The 24,355-nt window shown below is 45.0% G+C and overlaps 3 protein-coding genes across 4 annotated transcripts in view; all 3 read right to left on the reverse strand.

Moving 5' to 3' along the window:
• Positions 1-88: 88 nt before the first annotated feature.
• On the reverse strand, positions 89-3,426 carry spx (spexin hormone). Its single transcript, XM_068307569.1, has 6 exons — positions 3,421-3,426; positions 1,446-1,529; positions 1,224-1,281; positions 984-1,046; positions 775-861; positions 89-156 (listed from the first exon to the last, which is right to left on the reverse strand). The coding sequence occupies exons 1-6, from the start codon at positions 3,424-3,426 to the stop codon at positions 89-91; spliced, it is 366 nt and encodes a 121-aa protein (XP_068163670.1).
• A 5,777-nt stretch (positions 3,427-9,203) lies between these two features.
• Positions 9,204-15,426, reverse strand: golt1ba (golgi transport 1Ba). Of its 2 annotated transcripts, XM_068306789.1 has the most exons (5): positions 15,194-15,389; positions 14,672-14,763; positions 11,987-12,165; positions 10,468-10,549; positions 9,204-10,044 (listed from the first exon to the last, which is right to left on the reverse strand). In XM_068306789.1, the coding sequence occupies exons 1-5, from the start codon at positions 15,216-15,218 to the stop codon at positions 10,006-10,008; spliced, it is 417 nt and encodes a 138-aa protein (XP_068162890.1). In that variant the 5' UTR covers positions 15,219-15,389; the 3' UTR covers positions 9,204-10,005. The 2 variants fall into 2 exon arrangements, with proteins under 2 accessions (XP_068162890.1, XP_068162889.1); XM_068306788.1 differs by having other exon boundaries at positions 9,204-10,549; positions 15,194-15,426.
• A 4,054-nt stretch (positions 15,427-19,480) lies between these two features.
• The window catches only part of sult4a1 (sulfotransferase family 4A, member 1), a 15,602-nt gene continuing 10,727 nt past the window's right edge, over positions 19,481-24,355 (reverse strand). Inside the window, exon 7 of the mRNA XM_068307179.1 lies at positions 19,481-21,566. Coding sequence (XP_068163280.1) covers positions 21,454-21,566 — 113 coding nt within the window. The 3' untranslated portion in view covers positions 19,481-21,453. The remainder of the gene's footprint in view (positions 21,567-24,355) is intronic.

A 24,355-nucleotide genomic window follows, 5' to 3' on the forward strand; every position in this document is an offset into this window, starting at 1 on the left:
GACATCGTCAGTTAATTTATATTTACACAGAGATGACGTAAAAAAACACACGATGTGTGTAGCAAAGCCACAGGTGAATGAACGACTGCTAGAAGTATTCCCTCTTCCACACGGGGGGCAGCTCCTGGAAGTACACCTCCTCTGGGTTTTCATCAGCTGCAAGACCGGATGACAAAGCAGACGTCAGATTACGTTAATCCACGTTATTTACCATAGAATATCTGAAAACGATGTTCATTTGTTATAATCTACCACCACTGGGTTACCTATCTAATATGTGGTCACAGTGGTTCAGCTGAAGCCTTTGTCTTCCTGATAGGAGATACCTTCACCTTCATCGGTGGGTATTGTTGAGACGGAGCTGCTGAACACGTTAAGTGTAAAAGAGTGTAACAGACATGTTCTCGTGTTTTCACATGTGAGTGGACAGAATGTCCCCCAGTTGGCACCGTGTGCTGATGGAAACGATTGAGCCCTTTACCTGTCACTCATACACCAATCCATACAGCCGGGAGCCGTTAATCAATCAGGTTATTGTGTCTGACTCCACACGGATGTTGGAGGCTGTAAACATTCACATGTCATTAACCCTTTAACTGTGTTCCAGACCTTCACCAAGGGTGGTCATCAGAAACAACCCAGACTCATAGAACATTACGTGTGTGTGTGTGTGTGTGTGTGTGTGTGTGTGTGTGTGTGTGTGTGTGTGTGTGTGTGTGTGTGTGTGTGTGTGTGTGTGTGTGTGTGTCCTCACCTGCTGGACAACAGCCTTACCTCCATTCCTGGCCTGCTGCAGTAGATTGAGCAGGACGGTGGCAGCCTGGTCCAAGTTCAGCTTCTCTGTGTTCTGACTCCGAGTCTCTGAGAAGAAACAGAACGGGTTGTCAAAATGAAGGCTTCTCTCCATAGTTACTGTTACTGCAGTCAAGGTGGTGGATCCACTGGACCACACAGGAACATTTAGCAGCAGCCAGCAGCTCTACCTAAGTGTAAGGTATCGTAGACATCGCCCTCTTTGTGGTCCTCTGAGATGAACCTGCGTCCCTCTGGAGGAAGAAAGGAAGACAGAAGGAAAGAGAAACAGGGAGAGAAGCACAACCACACAAACATGAACTACTACAGATGACTATAATTCAGAGAAAACCAACTTTGGGGCTATGAACATGTGTTTCCTTGTTGATTTTTCTACAGGCATGAGCTGAACAGCATTAAAGCTCACGTACGGGTTCCCTTCAGGTACAGCATCGCTTGTGGTGTCCAGTTCCTCCGCTGGAAAGAGCCCTTTAATGAAGGAACACACAGACCCTCCAAATGAATGCTGTGACAGGATGTGGTCACCTTTGGTGCTATCTGTGCCCCCCCCCCCATTAGCTCCTGTCAGGTCTGTCAGAGGTGTGACACGACTTCACCATCAGCTCTTCACTGAGCAAATAAATGAGGGTTACCTTGGGCGCGCCCCACGACTGGGAGATAAAAGACACCAGGAGTAAAAGACCAAGGGCATAGGTCAACGTGACGCTCCTCAAGGCCTGAGAAGAACAGATCAGAAGGTTTGATACACACTGATACACATGATACACATGATACACACTGATACACATGATACACACTGATACACACTGATACACACTGATACACACTGATACACATGATACACACTGATACACACTGATACACATGATACACACTGATACACACTGATACACACTGATACACACTGATACACACTGATACACATGATACACACTGATACACACTGATACACATGATACACACTGATACACACTGATACACACTGATACACACTGATACACACTGATACACACTGATACACATGATACACACTGATACACACTGATACACACTGATACACACTGATACACACTGATACACACTGATACACACTGATACACACTGATATACACTGATACACACTGATACACATGATACACACTGATACACACTGATACACACTGATACACACTGATACACACTGATACACACTGGATACACACTGATACACACTGATACACATTATACACATGATACACACTGATACACACTGATACACATGATACACACTGATACACACTGATACACACTGATACACACTGATACACACTGATACACACTGATACACATGATACACACTGATACACACTGATACACACTGATACACACTGATACACACTGATACACACTGATACACACTGATACACACTGATATACACTGATACACACTGATACACATGATACACACTGATACACACTGATACACACTGATACACACTGATACACACTGATACACACTGGATACACACTGATACACACTGATACACATTATACACATGATACACACTGATACACACTGATACACACTGGATACACACTGATACACACTGATACACACTGGATACACACTGATACACACTGAATATACACTGGATAAACACAAGATACACACTGGATACACCGATACACACAAGATACACACTGGTTACATTGATACACACTGATAAACACTGGATACACACTGGATCCACACTGGATCCACACTGGATACACACTGGATACACACTGATACACACAGGATACACGCTCAATACACAGATACACACTGGATACACACTGTATACACACAGGATACACACAGGATACACGCTCAATACACTGATACACACTGGATACAGAATGGATAAACACAGGATACACACTGGATACACACTGATACACACTGATAAACACAGGATACACACTGGATACACACTGGATACACACTGATACACACAGGATACACACTGGATACACACTGATAAACACAGGATACACACTGGATACACACTGGATACACACTGATACACACTGGATACACACTGGATACAAACTGGATACACTGATACACACTGGATAAACACAGGATACACAGTGGATACACACTGGATACACTCTGGTAAACACAGGTTACACACAAGATACACACAGGATACAAAGTGGATACATACAGGATACACATTGATACACAAATGAGACACACAACACACACACAACACACACATTAAGCATGATCACAGCAGATGATGAATGCATCTTTAAACTGTCAACATTTTTTTAAAAATTGAAACCAGCTGTTATGATGCTACAAAAAATAATAATGTGAATTAAAATGTTAAAAAAACACCTGCAATAACTGATTTAAATGTATTTCTATGTTCTGTGTTCCAAACACGTCTGGTTACTGCCTCTACAAAGTAACTATGATGATACAGCTAACAGGTTCCTCTAGTCTGAGAGGTGGAACACCTTCAGACCCTGAACATCTCATGGCTTTAGATCCAGCCTCCCAGGATGGCCACGACCTGATGGGATCTGCAGCGAAATGTTCTGTCAGAAAGATGTGGGCGTCCACTTTCCTGTTCTTACCTTCATCATGAGATCCTGTCAGCCTGGAGTCCAGCAGGGGGTGGGAGTGGAAGCCCGAGGGTAGTCATTGGTGGAGATCCTGCACCAGGCTTTTATACCCTGTGGGGCTCCAGGCTCCGTCCTGACGCCAGCACTGATAGGTCACGCCAATTCGATGAAATGGGTGGATGGAATTAATGAACGAAGGCGCCGATCAATGCTGCTCCTCCCGTTAGCAGCCGTCCTACGCTGTAAATATTCTGAAGCGGGTAAAGCTTTCAGAACCACACTGCAGGTTTTATTACTTCTGTTGCAGCGGTTGTGGGGATGTGGACTCGATCTGGGTGATGGTCTCTGGCTGCTGGAGAAGAGCCCAACAGCCCCCCACCAGCTGGAGTATTTATGTGTTTGCACCTTGTCCATTGGAGCAGAACCGCTGACATGAGTGAATCGGATCAACACTGTACCCCGCACAGTAAAAGATGGAAACACACAACACCATTACCTGCTGGGGCATCAACCTGCTGGGGCAACAACGCAGCTCTGCACACGTTCCATTACCCAACATCCCCTGACCACCGCAGCTCCCTGTCTCCCCCCACGAGGCCAACTTCATCCAATGAAACAGACAATCCACCTTTATTATTTCATCCATTTTCTGTAACACTTCCTCCGCTTTCGTGGGTCACGGGGGTTGCTGGAACCTATCCCAGTGGAGGGGGTCGATTCTTCTTCTTCATGGCATTTTGTTTTTTACTGAACCCTTCGTACAGGTAGGCTTTGTGATCCGGTGACGACACACTTGTGCGACTCACTGGACAAGAAGAGGTTAAACCTTTGATATGAATGGTGTGAGAGTGAAAGAGCCGAGAGGACTCTGATGGCAGATACAAACCAACAGGAACCAATGCAGTCACAGACTGAGACATCCCACGACTCCCCTGAATTCAAAATTTTACCCTGACCTACTTGCATAGGTCAAAGATCAAAGCTAGTGCTCTGACCTACTGTTATTGATCAATGCACTAGCTTTGATGTATGGTCTTACTCACACGGGCCTTCTCCCTCGTCTTTCTATCTTATCCGGTTCCTCAGAGTAGAGTAGAGTAGAGTAGAGTAGAGTAGAGTAGAGTAGAGTAGAGTAGAGTAGAGTAGAGTAGAGTAGAGTAGAGTATAACTTTATTTATCCCTTAAGGAGGTTCCATCAGGGAAATTCATTTCTCCGTTGCACACAGTAGTGTTACACAAAACACAGAAAAAGTACACAGAAAGCACCAGTACATAGAAAGTAGTACAACACCAAATAGAAAGAGTAATAATAACCCATCAAGAATATACAAACAGAAAATCATAAAAAGGCATAGAAATAAAACACAAACAGGCCTGGTTACGTGTGGGTTTAGTGAATGTCTCTAGTGTTGGTATTGTTTTTGCTGTATTGTCTGTGTCGTCCCTCAGCTCTCCTGTGGACTTTCTTCTTCTTCATCTCCCCCAGGGAGGAGTTGAGCAGTTTAATGCCAGAGGGTCCAGCTTCATCCTGACCACCAAGCTGGCCCGCCTGATCAGCTTCTCCATCCTGGAGAGATCCGCCTTGGTCAAGCTCAGTGTACAAAAGTTGGAATTTGACCTTGACCTAGTTTTCTAAAGGTCAAGGTCATCTTCTCATTTTCATCGCCTTTGCTGCTCGAGTAATGTGCTTTTTGTTTCATCTTTCTGTCTGCAACAGGGGTGAAGATACAGGTAGTCGTCGACTTACGACCTGTGCAACTTACGACCGACCGACTTTACGACCACAATGTCCGGGTAACGCGGACATTCCCTCCAGCCACAGTACTCACGCTCTGAGGCTCCCGCGCTCTCTTCAGTCCCCACGGCGCACACACGCTGTTCAGTCACACTGAGATCAGCAGCCCAGCCCACTACTGATGGGCTGGGCTGCTTAGGAGGCTGTGACGGAGAAATGTATGAATGGCGTATGGAAAAACTGTCAAGCGTTACGTGAACTCTTCTGCTGGATTTGAAAGTGACGAAGAACTTGATCAGATTCGGGAGAAAATAGTGAAACTGGCAAAAAACCTCTCCTTGGAGAACTCACGAATGATCACGCTGTAAGAAGAACTGATCGCGCTGTAAGAAGAAAGAGTGGAAGAAGAAGAGAGAAGAGAAGCAGAGAAAGAAGAGGAGGAAACAGAAAAAATGTTCACCACCAAAGGCTTGTCAGAAGGCTTTTCCCTGTTAAATAAACTCCGTGCACACTTTGAAGAAATGGACATAGAACATAGAAACATTTGCAAGGATTGAACGGATGGCAAACGACGCTTTCCGTCCATATCGTGAAATTTATGAGGAGAAAAAGACACGAACAATTCAGACAAAGCTCACAATGATTATGAAAAGATCGTCTCCCGCTCCCACCAACCCACACGCTGCCCCAGCTGACGATCCGGACGACCCCCAGCCAAGAACCAGCGCTGCTGGATTGAATTTTTACTTAAGAGTCGATTTACGACCGATCTGTCGGTCCCAATCGCGGTCGTAAGTCGACGACTACCTGTATTTGGTGGACTAACGGACGGACGAACATTGACAATTACAATACATCACCGCTTTGAAGCGGGACGTAAAAATCTTCTTCTCCTTTGGGCTTTTCCCTTCAGGGTCTCCACAGCCAATCAGTGTCCTCCATCTAACCCTGTCTTCTCATCCTCTTCTCTCACACCAACTACCTTCATGTCCTCTTTCACTACATCCATAAACCTCCTCTTTGGTCTTCCTCTAGGCCTCCTGCCTGGCAGTTCAGAACTCAGCATCCTTCTACCAATATATTCACTATCTCTCCTCTGGACATGTCCAAACCATCTCAGTCTGGCCTCTCTGACTTTATCTCCAGAACCTCTAACATGTGCTGTCCCTCTGATGTACTCATTCCTGATCCTATCCATCCTGGTCACTCCCAGAGAGAACCTCAGCATCTTCATCTCTGCTACCTCCAGCTCTGTCTCCTGTCTTTTCCTCAGGGACACTGTCTCTAGACCAAACAACATCGCTGGTCTCACCACAGTTTTGTACACCTTTCCTTTCATTTTAGCTGAAACTCTTCTATCACACATCACACCTGACACTTTCCTCCACCCGTTCCATCCTGCCTGGACACGCTTCTTCACCTCTTTTCCACACTATCCATTGCTCTGGACTGTTGAGCCTAAGTACTTCAAATCCTCCACCTTCTTGATCTCTTCTCCCTGTAACCTCACTCTTCCACTTGGGTCCCTCTCATTCACACACATGTACTCTGTCTTACTGCGGCTAACCTTCATTCCTCTCCTTTCCAGGACAAACCTCCACCTCTCTAGCTTCTCCTCCACCTGTTCCCTGCTCTCACTGCAGATCACAATGTCATCTGCAAACATCATAGTCCATGGAGATTCCTGTCTAACCTCGTCTGTCAGCCTGTCCATCACCATAGCAACAAGAAGGGGCTCAGAGCTGATCCCTGATGCAGTCCCACCTCCACCTTGAACTCCTCTGTCACACCTACACACACCTCACCACTGTCTTACAGTCCTCATACATGTCCTGCACCGCTCTAACATACTTCTCTGACACTCCAGACTTCCTCATACAATACCACAGTTCCTCTCTGGACACCCTGTCGTCAGCTTTCTCCAGATCTACAAAAACACAATGCAGCTCCCTCTGGCCTTCTCTGTACTTCTCTATCAACATCCTCAAAGCAAATACTGCATCTGTAGTACTCTTTTTTAACATGAAACCATACTGCTGCTCACAAATGTTCACTTCTGCCCTTAGTCTAGCTTCCAGTACTCTCTCCCATAACTTCATTGTATGGATCATCAGCTTTATTCCTCTGTAGTTGCCACAACTCTGCACATCTCCCTTGTTCTTAAAAATGGGCACCAGCACACTTCTCCTCCATTCCTCAGGCATCTTCTCACTATCTAAGATCCTGTTGAACAACCCAGCCAGAAACTCTACTGCCACCTCTCCTAGACACTTCCATACCTCTACAGGTATATCATCAGATAGATAGATAGATAGATAGATAGATAGATAGATAGATAGATAGATAGATAGATAGATAGATAGATAGATAGATAGATAGATAGATAGATAGATAGATAGATAGATAGATAGATAGATAGATAGATAGATAGATAGATAGATAGATAGATACTTTAATAATCCCGGAGGACTAATCTTTGCTACTTCCTGGTCCACAACAGTCACCTCTTCTAGTCTTTGTTCTCTCTCATTTTCCACGTTCATCAACTCTTCAAAGTACTCTTTCCATCTTCCCATCACACTACTGGCACCTGTCAATAGACTTCCATCCCTATCCTTAATCACCCTAACCTGCTGCACGTCCTTCCCATCTCTGTCTCTCTGTCTTGCCAACCGGTATAGATCAGTCTCTCCCTCCTTACTGTCCAACCTAGCATACAAGTCATCATAAGCTTCTTGTTTGGCCTTTGCTACCTCTACCTTCACCTTACGCTGCATCTCCCTGTACTCCTGTCTACTCTCCTCAGTCCTCTCAGTGTCCCACTTCCTCTTAGCTAACCTCTTTCTCTGTATACACTCCTGTACCTCCTCATTCCACCACCAAGTCTCCTTATCTACTTTCCTTCCAGATGACACACCAAGCACTCTCCTACCTGTCTCCCTGATCACATTAGCTGTAGTTGTCCAGTCATCTGGAAGCACCTCCTGACCACCCAGAGCCTGTCTTAACTCCTTCCTAAAAGTCATGCAACACTCTTCCTTTTTCAGCTTCCACCATTTTGTCTTCTGCTCTGCCTTTGCCCTCTTCATCTTCCTCACCACCAGAGTCATCCTACACACCACCATCCTACGCTGTTTGGCTACACTCTCACCTACCACTACTTTACAGTCACTGATCTCCTTCAGGTTACACCGTCTACACCAGATGTAGTCTACCTGTGTGCTCCTACCGCCACTCTTATAGGTCACTCTATGTTCCTGCCTCTTCTGGAAGAAAGTATTCACTACAGCCATTTCCATCCTTTTTGCAAAGTCAACTACCATCTGTCCTTCTGCGTTCCTCTCCTGGATACCAAACCTGCCCATCACCTCCTCATCACCTCTGTTTCCTGCACCAACATGTCCATTGAAGTCTGCTCCAATGACAACTCTCTCACTTCTAGGCATGCTCTGCATCACTTCATCAAAGTCCAACCAGAATTTCTCCTTCTCCTCCAGCTCACATCCTACCTGTGGAGCATACCCACTAACAACATTGAACATCACACCTTCTATTTCTAGCTTCAGACTCATCACTCTATCTGACACTCTTTTTACCTCCAGGACATTCCTAACAAACTCCTCCTTCAAGATAACTCCTCCTCCATTTCTCTTCCCATCTACACCATGATAGAACAACTTGAACCCTGCTCCTAAACTTCTAGCCTTGCTACCTTTCCACCTGGTCTCCTGGACACACAGTATGTCTACCTTCCTCCTCTGCATCATGTCAACCAACTCTCTACCTTTTCCTGTCATAGTTCCAACATTCAACGTCCCTACTCTTAGTCCTATACTCTTGGTGTTTCTCTTCTCTCTTCCTACGAATACATTCCTCCGCTCCTTCTTCTAGTAGTACTAATAGTAGTACAGTAATCCCTTTTATTTGCACTTCAAGGTGTACAGCTTCACTACATCTGATTTTTAAGATGTAAAAATATACAGTATTTACTGAACGCTCTATGGACAACACTGCCACTCTACATGTGTGTCAGTGCTGCTCTGAACAGACAGACGCACGGTTGAAGATTTAATTTATTCTTTAGATGAGTTATGCTGGCAGCTGTCTGAAACAACTAAAACAGAAAACGGGTGAATTGAAGCATCTGAAAGCTGAACAAACGAGTTAAGAACAGGTGGTGAACACGTTACATCGCTGGTGAATTTCCAGAACATAATCACTTTAGGTTTCTTTGTCCTTTCATTGAATTACAGCCTTCGTTAAAAAAAAACTTGCTTAGGCTGAAACAGCATCAACATCATTTCCTTATCATGGCATGTCAGAATGACAAAATATACTTTTAATAAATAGAAATAACCAGTTTGGATCACCAGCTGCAACATCCACGGTACACTGGTGAGAACTGACAGCATCCCACTAAAGGGGGGCGACGGCTATGGGTTCTCACTGCTGCCAAAAAGTGCTGACCTTTTTAATCATTCATTAAAAGTGTTCATATAACAAATGGAAAATAACAACTGTTGCACTGCAAGATAGCGCAGAGAGAAACAATATTGAACTGTAAGTTCACATCAAATTACAGTTAAAGCACAACAAAACTGTCCATATGGGTTCTTCCAGGTAAAGCTGCTGGTGTTCCACAGGGAGAGTCCCGTGTTCTGAGTCTCTGGAGGGGTCCTCCATCCCAGACAAACACAGCAAAGGGGTCAAGAACATCTGAAACAGTTGTTGGAGTGCTCTCAGTCATTTCACCCTTCAGCAGCACTCTGGAGGACGTCGACTCGTCAGTGGAGCTACAGACAGGAAGTGTGTTCCTGCAGTCGTCTGGCTGCTGCACCGGCTCCAGGAGGACGCTGTCACCGTTATACCATCGTGTTGCTCTCACCCACTTTGTCCACATACTGGAAAAGAAAGGAAGCATGTTGTCATCTGTGGGTCCTCTGCTGGGACCTGACAGATGAACGTCAGCAGACGCCTGCTGGAGTCAGCATGAACCAAACCAGCGGCTCCACCTCGTGTGTTCAATACAGAGACATGGTGGTCACACATTACACCATCCGTGGAGGGATGGATGATGGATGGATGATGGATGGGACCCTAACCCAGAACCAACAGTAAACCTGACTCTATGAACTGTTATTAACTCTGTCATTAACACCGGCTCAGAGCCTGATTGGTACTTTGATCATCTGCAGTGGGATTGGTTTGTCCGTGATGAGTATCGTTTGTTGTTGTCCTCTGCACTGGTAAACACTGGATCAGCTCTCAGGAGCAGCAGACATGAGCAGCAGCTGCAGGGCCCCTGGGGGTCCACTAGTACTCACTGCGTTGATGAAAGGCAGGTTGAGGATGGAGCCCAGGACGGGAATCCTTCTGATGAAGCCGACCACCACCGGGAAGAAACCCCTGAATGGATCAGACACAGAGTGATGTTAGCAGAACATCTGAACGTACTCCAGCCTGAGCGACGTGGTGTTAACCAGAGAAGATCCAGATGACCCTTTATTTATGAAGTCAGGAAGTTGGGAGTGATTTTTGATCAGGTCTGTATCCCAGACAGACTTCTTTCACTGGAGAAATATTACTAAAGTTAGAAATGTCTTATCCTTCAAAGACGCAGAGAAAACCATTCATGTCTTTGTTACTTCTAGATTGGATTACTGCAATTCCTTATTATGGGCTGTTCTAGCTCCTCTATTAGGACTCTACAGTTAGTTCAGAATGCAGCTGGAGGAGAGAACACATCTCTCCTGTCCTAGCGTCACTTCATCGGCTCCAGATTCATTCTAGAATACAATTCAAACTCCTCATGATCACATGAAGCTCTCCACTGTAAGGCTCCGTCTGACATGGAGATCTGATTGAAGTCTATCACCCCCCCCCAGGGCCCTTCCATCAGAGGAGGCAGGATTTCTGGTGACCCGTCGGGTTTTTAAGAGTAGAACAGTGGAACGATCTCCCAGCCTCGGTCCGGGGGGGGGGGGCACCCTTAGCTTATTTAAGACTAAAAACCCTCCTCTTTGATAGAGACTACAATTAGAAATACCCCCCCCCACTAGATATGCTGCTGTAGGCCTAGGCTGCTGAGGGTATTTTACTGTCCCCCCCCCGTTAAAGGGAGATACTCTGGAGCTTCTGTCACTTCTTTATCTTTATGCTCCTAGAATTTATCACTACTGTCAGATCACTCTGTCTGCACCACGATGCTGCTGTCTCTGTTCCACAGGTGGAGAACGTGGATGGAAGACAGGATACCCAAAGGCCTGGAACCCCCCCCAATTCAGCAACAGATCACTGTGGACATGAAACTCATACTGGCCCATATCTCTCTCTCTCTCTCTCTCTCTCTCTCTGTCTCTCTCTCTCTCTCTCTGTCTCTCTCTCTCTCTCTCTCTCTCTCTCTCTCTCTCTCTCTCTCTCTCTCTCTCTCTCTCTCTCTCTCTCTCTCTCTCTGTCTCTCTCTCTCTCTCTGTCTCTCTCTCTCTCTCTGTCTCTCTCTCTCTCTCTCTCTCTCTCTCTCTCTCTCTCTGTCTCTCTCTCTCTCTCTGTCTCTCTCTCTCTCTCTCTCTCTCTGTCTCTCTCTCTCTCTCTGTCTCTCTCTCTCTCTCTCTCTCTCTCTCTCTCTCTCTCTCTGTCTCTCTCTCTCTCTCTGTCTCTCTCTCTCTCTCTCTCTCTCTCTCTCTCTCTCTCTCTGACTGATTGATTTTTACTCGTCTGGATTTCCCCTCATGTCTAATTTTTCTTCCCAAAACAAGATGGTAATATCTGACCCCTGACCCTTTAATTGAACCCTGTGTGTGTGATTGGTCAGCCTGGTGTCTCTGCCCCATTGTCTCCTCTTACCTGAACAAAAGAAAGAAGCCATAGATCTCCAACACTACTCCAATGATGGGCCATCCAATCAGCACCACGAACACCCCCCCCAGGAAGAAGCTGGTGGCCTTCATCTTGTGCTTCTGGAAGAAGAAGCGGAACGTCCTCTCCAACCCGATGACAAAGGCCAGTCCAACAACAAACAGGATCTGCAGCAAACAGTGAGACCGGTCCAGAACATGTCCTCCAGAGTCCAGGAGAACCCCACGCTGCTGGACTGGACTACTACTACCACTGTTAGACCCCCAACAGGGTTCTATACCCGTATTGTTCTGACATCAACACGTCTAGTGAAAGGAGCAGGAAGAGGAACAGTCGCAGTCATAGTGGACATGTCAGTGGTAGTCATGAATAATAGTAGTAGCAGTAGTAATAACAACAGTCGCAGTAATAGTGGACATGTCAGTGGTAGTCATGAATAATAGTAGTAGCAGTAGTAATAACAACAGTCGCAGTAATAGTGGACATGTCAGTGGTAGTCATGAATAATAGTAGTAGCAGTAGTAATAACAACAGTCGTAGTAATAGTGGACATGTCAGTGGTAGTCATGAATAATAGTAGTAGCAGTAGTAATAACAACAGTCGTAGTAATAGTGGACATGTCAGTGGTAGTCATGAATAATAGTAGTAGCAGTAGTAATAACAACAGTCGCAGTAATAGTGGACATGTCAGTGGTAGTCATGAATAATAGTAGTAGCAGTAGTAATAACAACAGTCGTAGTAATAGTGGACATGTCAGTGGTAGTCATGAATAATAGTAGTAGCAGTAGTAATAACAACAGTCGTAGTAATAGTGGACATGTCAGTGGTAGTCATGAATAATAGTAGTAGCAGTAGTAATAACAACAGTCGTAGTAATAGTGGACATGTCAGTGGTAGTCATGAATAATAGTAGTAGCAGTAGTAATAACAACAGTCGCAGTCATAGTGGACATGTCAGTGGTAGTCATGAATAATAGTAGTAGCAGTAGTAATAACAACAGTCGCAGTAATAGTGGACATGTCAGTGGTAGTCATGAATAATAGTAGTAGCAGTAGTAATAACAACAGTCGTAGTAATAGTGGACATGTCAGTGGTAGTCATGAATAATAGTAGTAGCAGTAGTAATAACAACAGTCGTAGTAATAGTGTACATGTCAGTGGTAGTCATGAATAATAGTAGTAGCAGTAGTAATAACAACAGTCGTAGTAATAGTGGACATGTCAGTGGTAGTCATGAATAATAGTAGTAGCAGTAGTAATAACAACAGTCGTAGTAATAGTGGACATGTTAGTGGTAGTCATGAATAATAGTAGTAGCAGTAGTAATAACAACAGTCGTAGTAATAGTGGACATGTCAGTGGTAGTCATGAATAATAGTAGTAGCAGTAGTAATAACAACAGTCGCAGTAATAGTGGACATATCAGTGGTAGTCATGAATAATAGTAGTAGCAGTAGTAATAACAACAGTCGCAGTAATAGTGGACATATCAGTGGTAGTCATGAATAATAGTAGTAGCAGTAGTAATAACAACAGTCGCAGTAATAGTGGACATGTTAGTGGTAGTCATGAATAATAGTAGTAGCAGTAGTAATAACAACAGTCGTAGTAATAGTGGACATGTCAGTGGTAGTCATGAATAATAGTAGTAGCAGTAGTAATAACAACAGTCGCAGTAATAGTGGACATATCAGTGGTAGTCATGAATAATAGTAGTAGCAGTAGTAATAACAACAGTCGCAGTAATAGTGGACATATCAGTGGTAGTCATGAATAATAGTAGTAGCAGTAGTAATAACAACAGTCGTAGTAATAGTGGACATGTTAGTGGTAGTCATGAATAATAGTAGTAGCAGTAGTAATAACAACAGTCGCAGTAATAGTGGACATGTTAGTGGTAGTCATGAATAATAGTAGTAGCAGTAGTAATAACAACAGTCGTAGTAATAGTGGACATGTCAGTGGTAGTCATGAATAATAGTAGTAGCAGTAGTAATAACAACAGTCGCAGTAATAGTGGACATATCAGTGGTAGTCATGAATAATAGTAGTAGCAGTAGTAATAACAACAGTCGCAGTAATAGTGGACATATCAGTGGTAGTCATGAATAATAGTAGTAGCAGTAGTAATAACAACAGTCGTAGTAATAGTGGACATGTTAGTGGTAGTCATGAATAATAGTAGTAGCAGTAGTAATAACAACAGTCGCAGTAATAGTGGACATGTTAGTGGTAGTCATGAATAATAGTAGTAGCAGTAGTAATAACAACAGTCGTAGTAATAGTGGACATGTCAGTGGTAGTCATGAATAATAGTAGTAGCAGTAGTAATAACAACAGTCGTAGTAATAGTGGACATGTCAGTGGTAGTCATGAATAATAGTAGTAGCAGTAGTAATAACAACAGTCGTAGTAATAGTAGCAAGAAAAGTAACAGCAGTAGTAGTATTACCAGAAGCAGTGTCATCCCTGCCCCCCATAACAAACACGGGGGGGGGGGTTACACATCTATCAGTTTTAAAGGTCACACAGATAGAAGGTGGGTTGATATCAGTATGTAAATAATACTTGGTCTTTTTATTTATCTTTTATTCTGGGGGAGGGTGGTGGTGGGGGTCCCCATCACAGCCCCCCATCACAGCCCCCCATCACGTGAGCGGACATACGTACGTTTCCGATGGCCAGCAGGGCTTTGTCAAAGAACAGGATCATCCCGAAGAACAGGAAGAACACCCCGAAGCCGGTCAGCCCCATCCCGATCTCTGGGCAACACACAGCACACGTGACGTCACCGTGACGTCACACACACGACACAGACTGGGAGGCCCCTGAAGCCGTGACCCCCAGTAACGGGTCCAGAGGCTCCGGGGGGGTTCTAGTTAAAACAGGACCCTGGAGCAGCGGCGAAGCTCCGACCGGTGGACTACCGGTGGACTACCGGTGAACCACCGGTAGTCCACCGGTAGTCCACCGGTAGTCCACCGGTAGTCCACCGGTGGACTACCGGTGGACTACCGGTGGACTACTACAAAAATACCGGTGAACCACCGGTAAACTAAACCACCGGTGACCCGATCATAGCTCCCGGTACGGACACACCGGTGCTCATGCTAATGCTAACGCTAACGCTCCGGAGCCCCCGCCGGGCGGACAGCAGCCTGGCCCCACGCAGACGCCCCCACCGGGTCTTACTTTGAGAGTCCGTTAACGAGATCATGATTCCGGTGAACGCAGCGGTGGCTCCGGGCGAACGGCGGCGGAACGGTCGGTCGGTCGGTCCAGGAGCCTTCACCCAGGAGCCTTCACCCAGGAGCCTTCACCCAGGAGCCGGACACACGTCTGCCAGCCCAGCGGCCACGTCTTCCGGAAACACGGCTTCTCGCGAGACCTTCTCCCCTCCTTCCTTCCAGCGGAGGGCCGCTGGTGGTTGGAGCAGCTCGCAGCGCCCCCTCTGGTCCGGAGGGAACCTGCATGTCCTCTGAACAACTGGTCTGACACAGGAAGTACACCAGTGACGTGCGGTCAGGTGAGGCAGGAGAGACACGCCCTCACCTGCCTCACCTGCCTCATGAGAGAGAAAAAAAGAAAAATGGAAGAAATAAATTAAATGGTTACGTTTATCCAGTGACGTGTTTATAAAGTTATTTTCTATTTAACGTCACCAATTTTAGGTTATTTTTACTCAAAATCACTGAATTTTCACATGTACCTCTGAAATCCTGATCAGAGACCTGTGGTGAGTCATTGATCACCATGGATTGATCAATGACTCCACTAGCTGTGCTGGTAGCTAAACAGACCATAATGCTATCTCTCTATATGTCACTATTAAACTGTTCAAACACGTTTGATCTATGAACTAAATTCCCATGATTTAGCTAATGTATATAATGTAGTGTTTTTTAGTCAACAACTCCATGTGTGTAACGTCTCTCTGGAGTTGAGCGGTCCTGAAACCGCTGGGAAAAGGCATGAAGTGAGGCACGCAGTTCTCCTGCCTCATGGTAGGGGGCGCTGCTGATCCCAGGGATTCCGCCGAGGATTCCTCTTCCTCGATCGTAGAAGAAGTGACAGTAACCTACAGCCTTCATTTGTTCTCTGCTCGCCTTGCCTTACTATAAAAATGGAGGATCACAGATCTACACTCACAATGTTCTTGATTTACTTCTGACGGAGCGGCGCATGGACGTCATTTATAAGTAAAGGTGACATAAAAAACATCTAGGTAAAAACAAAATGGTTTTTATTAATCAAATGTGCTTATTTGTGTGTTACAGTTTGTGTAAATAATTGTGCTCTGAGACTTTAAAATAACCCACTCACTGTTGATGATGAAATGGTGAATAAACTAAACTGTAGGTTTGTATGATTTTAAATGTAATTATGATGAAATTAGTGCCTCACCAGCGTGAACCTCACTGCATTGGAACGGCCAATTAACCTGAAGCGTATGTTTCTGGAGGTGGGAAGAAGCCGGAGAACCCAGACAGAACCCCCCCAGACACGGGGAGAACATGCGAACTCGGTGCAGAGCGGGACTCAAACCCGGAACCGCCCTGCTGAGCGGTGACAGCGCTAACCACTGTACCACCGCCAAATAATGAAATAGATCACACAAACCTGAAATAACAGCGGGTTAATAACTAAATAAATAGCTGAATAATTTCATGGAATTAATTATAATAATAATAATAAAATTAATAAATTGATTTACTCCCTTTAGTCTTCTTTTTCAGTAGTCTCAGGATCACTGTACTGTGGGACGTTTCCTTTGTTATTGTGCGCCCCCTGCTGGCCATGGCTGGATCAGGCGTTGGGATCCTGTGTAAGCAGCACTGATTTATTGAACTGGTTGATTTATTCTTATTATGTGAAATAATGTTTGCAGGGAGATTATGAGACTTGGTACCAAACGTGTTTTAATAAAATGGAACCTCGGGTCACTGCTGCTGTTTGAGGTACGAAACAATAGAATGTGTTCCTGTGGAGGTTCCGTCATCCTGGAGGGGGCAAACCAACAAGTACAAAAAAGAATGAACTGGACTTTCTTGGAGAGCTTCTGAAGTTTCACCAGTGGACGTTTTCTGCTTGAGATTGACGTCTTTCAACAATGGCGATGAACCAGAATGTTTTTCCAATACGTTTGTTCTGAACAGAAACAGTATTATAACATTTCTGGTTTTACATTCCACCCATACATTACTATTCCTGAACCGTTTAGAACAAAACAATATAGTTCCTGAACCGGTTAATAATGTTCTTTGTAAATACTGTATATATAGGGACATAGTTTTAGGACTTTTAAATTGGTGATTGAGGCAATTAGTGTACATACTGTAGATCTGTCCCCACAGTAAACAGAACAACACTGATCCAGTTACGGAACAGAGGATGGAGAATCGGAGGGAGACGGAGACGTTTTACGATGCAACAAGGTTTGTGTGTGTCAGAGCTCAATGGGGAGAGAACACGTGAAGCTCTGAACGAAGCCTCTGGTGATCAAGAACAGAAAGAAAACAGAGAAGTGCGTCGGGGAAAGTCCACCAAAGTAGATTCATGTCTACAAAGCGCTGGCAGTACGAGGAACTCTGCTCTGAGGATGAGTGCAGCCGATGAGTTAATGTCGACACCAAATGTTATTGAAGATCCACAGACTGCAGTGTCTACCTGTTTGTAACATGATCACAAGCCTTCACTGTCTCTTCTGCGACTGCTTGTGATTTGCCTCAACTTCTCTCCGCTCTCATCAGGCACTGAGTGAATGACAGGAAACATGAGCTCAGATATTTTTTTTACAAGAACGAAAAGAAACCGGGTATTAACCGGTTAAAATTATTTTGAATGACCGATTCTGTTCCAGAACATTAAAAACTATAAAGTTTTCGGTTTTATTTTTCATTTCTGGCAAAATACCAAAGGTTCCTGGTCTTCGTTTTCGTTCCATGAACCGGTTCAAAGCCCTGCTTTCAACCAGTGCTGCTGACTCACATCCAGGAGGTCCTGGGTCTGACTCCTTTATTCCTTTATGTCTGTGTGGGTTCTCTTTGGGTTCTCCAGCTTGTGTGTGTGTTTGTTTGACTGTGATGAGCTGGCATCTTCTCCGGGGTGTACCCTGCCTTTCGTAGCCAGTTGAGAGAGGTTTCAGCAGACCCTTGACCCACAACACCAATAAGCTGCTGCAGATGATGAGATGGTGTTCATCTCCTCTCCTCCATTTCTTATGAGAGAGACTCACACATTTTTCCTGACAGAACTCTAAGAATTGAAATGACCACATCATCAGATATTACCTTGAGACACAACTTTATTAGTAAACCAGGAAGCAAAGCATGGAAACTACAACACAAAATACCAGGAAACAGTCAGACAAAAATCCAACAGCCTAACACAGGAGATAGGCAGCTGGAGACCTGCTGCAGACAGGTTCTAAGAGATGAATGAAGAACAGAATGAACACCTGAAAACAGCTTAGATAGTGTGTGTGAGACGTCGTGTACATGCACACGCTAAGACATTCACCAGTGTCTGGTAGACACAGGAGCCGGTCTGCTAGACTCCATTCTACTGTGGACGGTGGACCGGCTGGAGTGTGGGGACTCCAGTGGGGCAGACTACACTCCAGTGGGGCAGACTATACTCCAGTGGGGCAGACTATACTCCAGTGGGGCAGACTACACTCCAGTGGGGCAGATTACACTCCAGTGGGGCAGACTACACTCCAGTGGGGCAGACTACACTCCAGTGGGGGGCAGACTACACTCCAGTTGGGGCAGACTACACTCCAGTTGGGGGCAGACTACACTCCAGTTGGGGGCAGACTACACTCCAGTTGGGGGCAGACTACACTCCAGTTGGGGGCAGACTACACACCAGTTGGGGGGCAGACTACACTCCCGTTGGGGGCAGACTACACTCCAGTTGGGGGCAGACTACACTCCAGTTGGGGGCAGACTACACTCCAGTTGGGGGCAGACTACACTCCAGTTGGGGGCAGACTACACTCCAGTTGGGGGGCAGACTACACTCCAGTTGGGGGCAGACTACACTCCAGTTGGGGGCAGACTACACTCCAGTTGGGGGCAGACTACACTCCAGTTGGGGGCAGACTACACTCCAGTCGAACAGAGTCAAGCATTTCTCCCTGTTCCAGTTAGGAGGAGGCTGAAGTAGAATCTGTGTGATGGGCTGATGGTTGACCAGTATCATTCTTCTGGGTTATGTTCAAATGGGGCAGCGAGGTGAGTCTGTGAGCTAAAACATGAGTACATGTACTGCTGTGTGACCCCCCACACCTCAACAGTCAAAAGGGGAAGGAAAATACTGAACTAGGTCTGTAAGTCAGGTCCAACACGGGAGAATGTTTGTTGTAACTTCAGCTGAGAATAATGCAGCGCTGCTTCACGTGAAGCTTATGTTTGAAGACTTTTCATCCAACTTCCTATGGGAGAAAGTGAACCGATAATAATGGTGAATTTTTGAGCAATCCTTTCCTTCAGGTGATACAGATAATAATGGTGAATTTTTGAGCAATCCTTTCCTTCAGGTGACTTTATATCCTGGACACCTTACATAACAAACAGCTCAACAGAGCTGCGTCTGTAACTGAGCAGGAGCTCCAAGTTTTAACTGCCAGTGGAGGAAAGTTCTGCTGTGGTGTCAGCAGATCATGTCTCAGAATGCAATGCCAACGCATTTGTGTTGGACAACACCAAAGTCATCGTGTTCTAGAGACTGGAGACACCTTAGTGAAGGAGACGTCCCACGTCTGTCTGATTGGCCTTCAGTCCCTCCATCTCAGATCTCACTACTGTGTTAATAGTGAAGCTACCAGTGAATGGCAGCAGATGGTACTTGATGAGAATGTAACTGTGGGAAACCCGATGTATTCTACTCACAGAGCAATCAATCAATCAAACAATCAATCAATCAATCAATGGACTGATTGATGTCTGATTGATCTCCCATATACCACGTCAGTTTGCCAGCACCCAGCAGCAGGACACAACCCCAGGTAGCACAGCTGCTAAACCCCCCATCGCTCAGGCCTGGACCGATCCATTAGACCACATGTGTCACACTCAAGGCCCGGGGGCCAAATGTGGCCCGCCACATCATTTTACGTGGCCCGCGAGAGCATAAAAGGTCTAAAAATAAAGTGTCTAATAATAAATATTTAAAGTGTGATTTGAGCCACTCAGCCCATCTTAACTCTGACTAAACGTTGTGAACAAAGTTAATGTCCTAACTTGTGTCTGATGTTATTTTTCTTTATTGATTGATAGTTTGATCCTTGATTGATGGAGTTCTGTGGGTTTAATAACCTGACAAATGAAAAGGATTTATGTTAGAACAGAGAAACAAACAAACATGTTTTTTCTGTCTAACTGTAATGTTTGGAACTAGAATCAGTCAGAAATTCAGTTATTTAACATTAAGATAGATACTTTATTAATCCCGGAGGAAATTGCATAAGGAGTAGTTACATTTAGTTACATTACACTGAGTTACATTTAGTTACATTTATTAGTTACATCTGGCCCTTTGAGGACAGCCGTTTTGCTGTTGTGGCCCTCGGTGAAGATGAGTTTGTTGGCCCTGCGTTAGACGAAGGGCCACATGTTGGTGTTGACCCTCTGACCTGTCTTCTGCTGGGCTGTTCCTCCACTCCAACCATGAACTTCACAAGTCAAATGTTTCTAAACTACAGAGGGTTTTTTCATCCACCCATTCATTTTCTGGTGGATGAGATGGTTTTAATCCTCGTCTACAGCCGTTTATCCATCTCGCGGGTCACGGGTCTGCTGGAGCCCACCCCAGCAGACTGGGTTTGTGGGTTGATTGTCCTAAAATCACCGTGTGGCTTTCCACAAATGTGGTGGAAGCATTTTTAAATCTTTTGGCTATTATGACAAAACTACATACAAACAACATTCCCTCACGTTCCTCTACTCCACTGTCTGCCTCGTGTAACCGGACGCTTTCCAACGCTGATGGCATTTGTGGCTCAGAGCTTTAGACTCAGTCGGGGAGACGTTACTTTGTCAGAGATTTAGAGACGTTTCTGTTATTGGTTTGGTTGAGTCACAAAAAATACATTGACGTGAATACACACACAGCCAGGGTCGAGGATTCAACGTGTGATGACAAATACGACTTTAAAGTGTTGGTGTCAGCGCCAACATGTTGATCGGTCACACACACACACACACACACACACACACACACACACACACACACACACACACACACACACACACACACACACACACACACACACACACACACACACACACACACACACACACGTCATGTCTGGACTCGTTACAGTCAGTCCTCAGGAGTTTCTGTTGTTGGAAGGACTCTGAATGGAGATGTCGCAGCAGGGGGTGTGAACTGTTTGGACTGTCGAGGGCTGTGGGGGGGGCAGCGAGGTGACATGGGGAGGGGGGTCCTCAGAGGCAGAAGTCAAAGGTCAGGTCAGACTTGCCTATCTTCTGTCTGTAGATGGTGTCAAACTTGTCGTTCATGGACACAGTGAAGACGTCCTTCCACAGACCCACACGACCTGTTTCAGGTAGAAACCACACGTTCATTAGCGTCTGGATGTCTCACAGGTGGAGTTCTAACACACATACAGAGTTCATTTGATCTCAACAAGGTAGTGCATCCCTGGGACGCGCTTCAAGATCGCCACGACGTTTATGCATCCCAAAGTAATAACAGAATATACAGTAGAACCGTACGCAAGGATTGAGTTTTGCCAATAGTACAATATAAAAACTAAACAAACCGTTAATTTTAATGTCTTTATTAATAACATCAGAACTGTTTAAGTAAAAAGAAAAAATGGGTAAAATTATATATTAATTTTATCAAAATGTTAAAGACTGGTAGTCATTTAAATTTAAACAACAACAACAACAATAATAATAATAACAATAATAACAATAATAATAATGGATTAGATTTATATAACCCTGTTTTCTAGCGATAACATGAAGGACCATGATGGAGGAGACAACCGTGTTCTAACTCCGTGTTCTAACACCGTGTTCTATCTCCATGTTCTAACTCCGTGTTCTAACACCGTGTTCTAACTCCATGTTCTAACTCCGTGTTCTAACACCGTGTTCTAACTCCGTGTTCTAACACCGTGTTCTAACACCGTGTTCTAACTCTGTGTTCTAACACCATGTTCTAACTCCATGTTCTAACTCCGTGTTCTAACACCGTGTTCTAACACCGTGTTCTAACTCCGTGTTCTAACTCCATGTTCTAACTCCATGTTCTAACTCCGTGTTCTAACACCGTGTTCTAACACCGTGTTCTAACACCGTGTTCTATCTCCGTGTTCTAACTCCATGTTCTAACTCCATGTTCTAACTCCGTGTTCTAACTCCATGTTCTAACACCGTGTTCTAACACCGTGTTCTAACACCGTGTTCTAACTCCGTGTTCTAACTCCATGTTCTAACTCCATGTTCTAACTCCGTGTTCTAACACCGTGTTCTAACACCGTGTTCTAACACCGTGTTCTATCTCCGTGATCTAACTCCATGTTCTAACTCCGTGTTCTAACACCGTGTTCTAACTCCGTGTTCTAACTCCATGTTCTAACTCCATGTTCTAACTCCGTGTTCTAACACCGTGTTCTAACACCGTGTTCTAACACCGTGTTCTATCTCCGTGTTCTAACTCCATGTTCTAACTCCATGTTCTAACTCCGTGTTCTAACACCGTGTTCTAACACCGTGTTCTAACACCGTGTTCTATATCCGTGTTCTAACTCCATGTTCTAACTCCGTGTTCTAACACCGTGTTCTAACACCGTGTTCTAACACCGTGTTCTATCTCCGTGATCTAACTCCATGTTCTAACTCCGTGTTCTAACACCGTGTTCTAACTCCGTGTTCTAACTCCATGTTCTAACTCCATGTTCTAACTCCGTGTTCTAACACCGTGTTCTAACACCGTGTTCTAACACCGTGTTCTATCTCCGTGTTCTAACTCCATGTTCTAACTCCGTGTTCTAACTCCATGTTCTAACTCCGTGTTCTAACACCGTGTTCTAACACCATGTTCTAACACCGTGTTCTAACACCGTGTTCTATATCCGTGTTCTAACTCCATGTTCTAACTCCGTGTTCTAACACCGTGTTCTAACACCGTGTTCTAACACCGTGTTCTATCTCCGTGTTCTAACACCGTGTTCTATATCCGTGTTCTAACTCCATGTTCTAACTCCGTGTTCTAACACCGTGTTCTAACACCGTGTTCTAACACCGTGTTCTATCTCCGTGTTCTAACTCCATGTTCTAACTCCGTGTTCTAACACCGTGTTCTAACTCTGTGTTCTAACACCAGCAGCTCACAGCAGAGCGGTTCACCACTGGTTCTACAGAGAACTTTCCAGACCTGAAGTAACCATCAGCGGCTTCACCAAACGGTGACCGGACACTGGAGTTTGACCAAAGAAAGTCATGAGACTGTGTTGTGTGGGTCAGAGTGAATGCAGCCAGAGGGTAGAGACTCACCTGTGGAGGTGTGTGTGTGTGTGTGTGTGTGTGTGTGTGTGTGTGTGTGTGTGTGTGTGTGTGTGTGTGTGTGTGTGTGTGTGTGTGTGTGTGTGTGTGTGTGTGTGTGTGTGTGTGTGTGTGTGTGTGTGTGTGTGTGTGTGTGTGTGTGTGTGTTAAACCTGCGGCGGCTCACACACCACACCGTGATGCACTGGAAGAAGACAGAAGGTGGGAGAACAGAACCAACAGAAACCAGAGGATCAAATCAAAACATGAACAGAAACAGAACACAGATAAAATGAACACAACAGATTCATCATGTAAAGATAAAGGATGACAAAAAAGTCCAACAAGGTTAAATCAGAGACGTTTGGCCTGAGGACACAACACTAGTGAATGGAATAGTCAGTGCTGAAATGTGATGTGCTGTTCAGCCACACTGAGGGGACGTCGTCCTGTCCTGGACCGTGAGCTCATTACTAAACTCATAACGGAGTGGGCGAGACGTGATCAGAAGATAAGGTCTGTGTTGTAGCGTGTACTGATGTCCTGTCCTACAGGTTCACTACAGGCCACTGAACTCTACTCCCCACACGCAGCACAACGTGAACCACACAGCAGCTTAGCCTGATGCGAATGTTAGTGCTGCGTTTGCATATTATTCCTCATTTTATTCCCATTTCTTAGGCAGAACTCTGTTTGTATTTTTGTATTTGAATGTTCAGCTGTGTTCTGATTTTCAGGGAAAACCTCTGAAGATTTGCTTTAAAACAACTTTAACAGCCTTTAAAGCTCAGCTGACTGAGTTGAGACCACTCCTTCAAATACTTGCTGATCT

Source organism: Antennarius striatus, chromosome 22 (assembly GCF_040054535.1).
Source record: "Antennarius striatus isolate MH-2024 chromosome 22, ASM4005453v1, whole genome shotgun sequence".
Classification (NCBI taxonomy): Eukaryota; Metazoa; Chordata; class Actinopteri; order Lophiiformes; family Antennariidae; genus Antennarius; species Antennarius striatus.

Coding starts and splice junctions, on each gene's coding strand:
- spx (XM_068307569.1), bottom strand. Junction 1,047..1,223: donor GCTGTACCTGAAGGGAACCC/GTACGTGAGCTT, acceptor TTCTTCCTCCAG/AGGGACGCAGGTTCATCTCA. Junction 862..983: donor CTACGATACCTTACACTTAG/GTAGAGCTGCTG, acceptor GTTTCTTCTCAG/AGACTCGGAGTCAGAACACA.
- golt1ba (XM_068306788.1), bottom strand. CDS start 15,218: ATGATCTCGTTAACGGACTCTCAAA. Junction 12,166..14,671: donor CCCTGCTGGCCATCGGAAAC/GTACGTATGTCC, acceptor TGTTTGCTGCAG/ATCCTGTTTGTTGTTGGACT. Junction 10,550..11,986: donor GGCTTCTTTCTTTTGTTCAG/GTAAGAGGAGAC, acceptor TGATCCATTCAG/GGGTTTCTTCCCGGTGGTGG.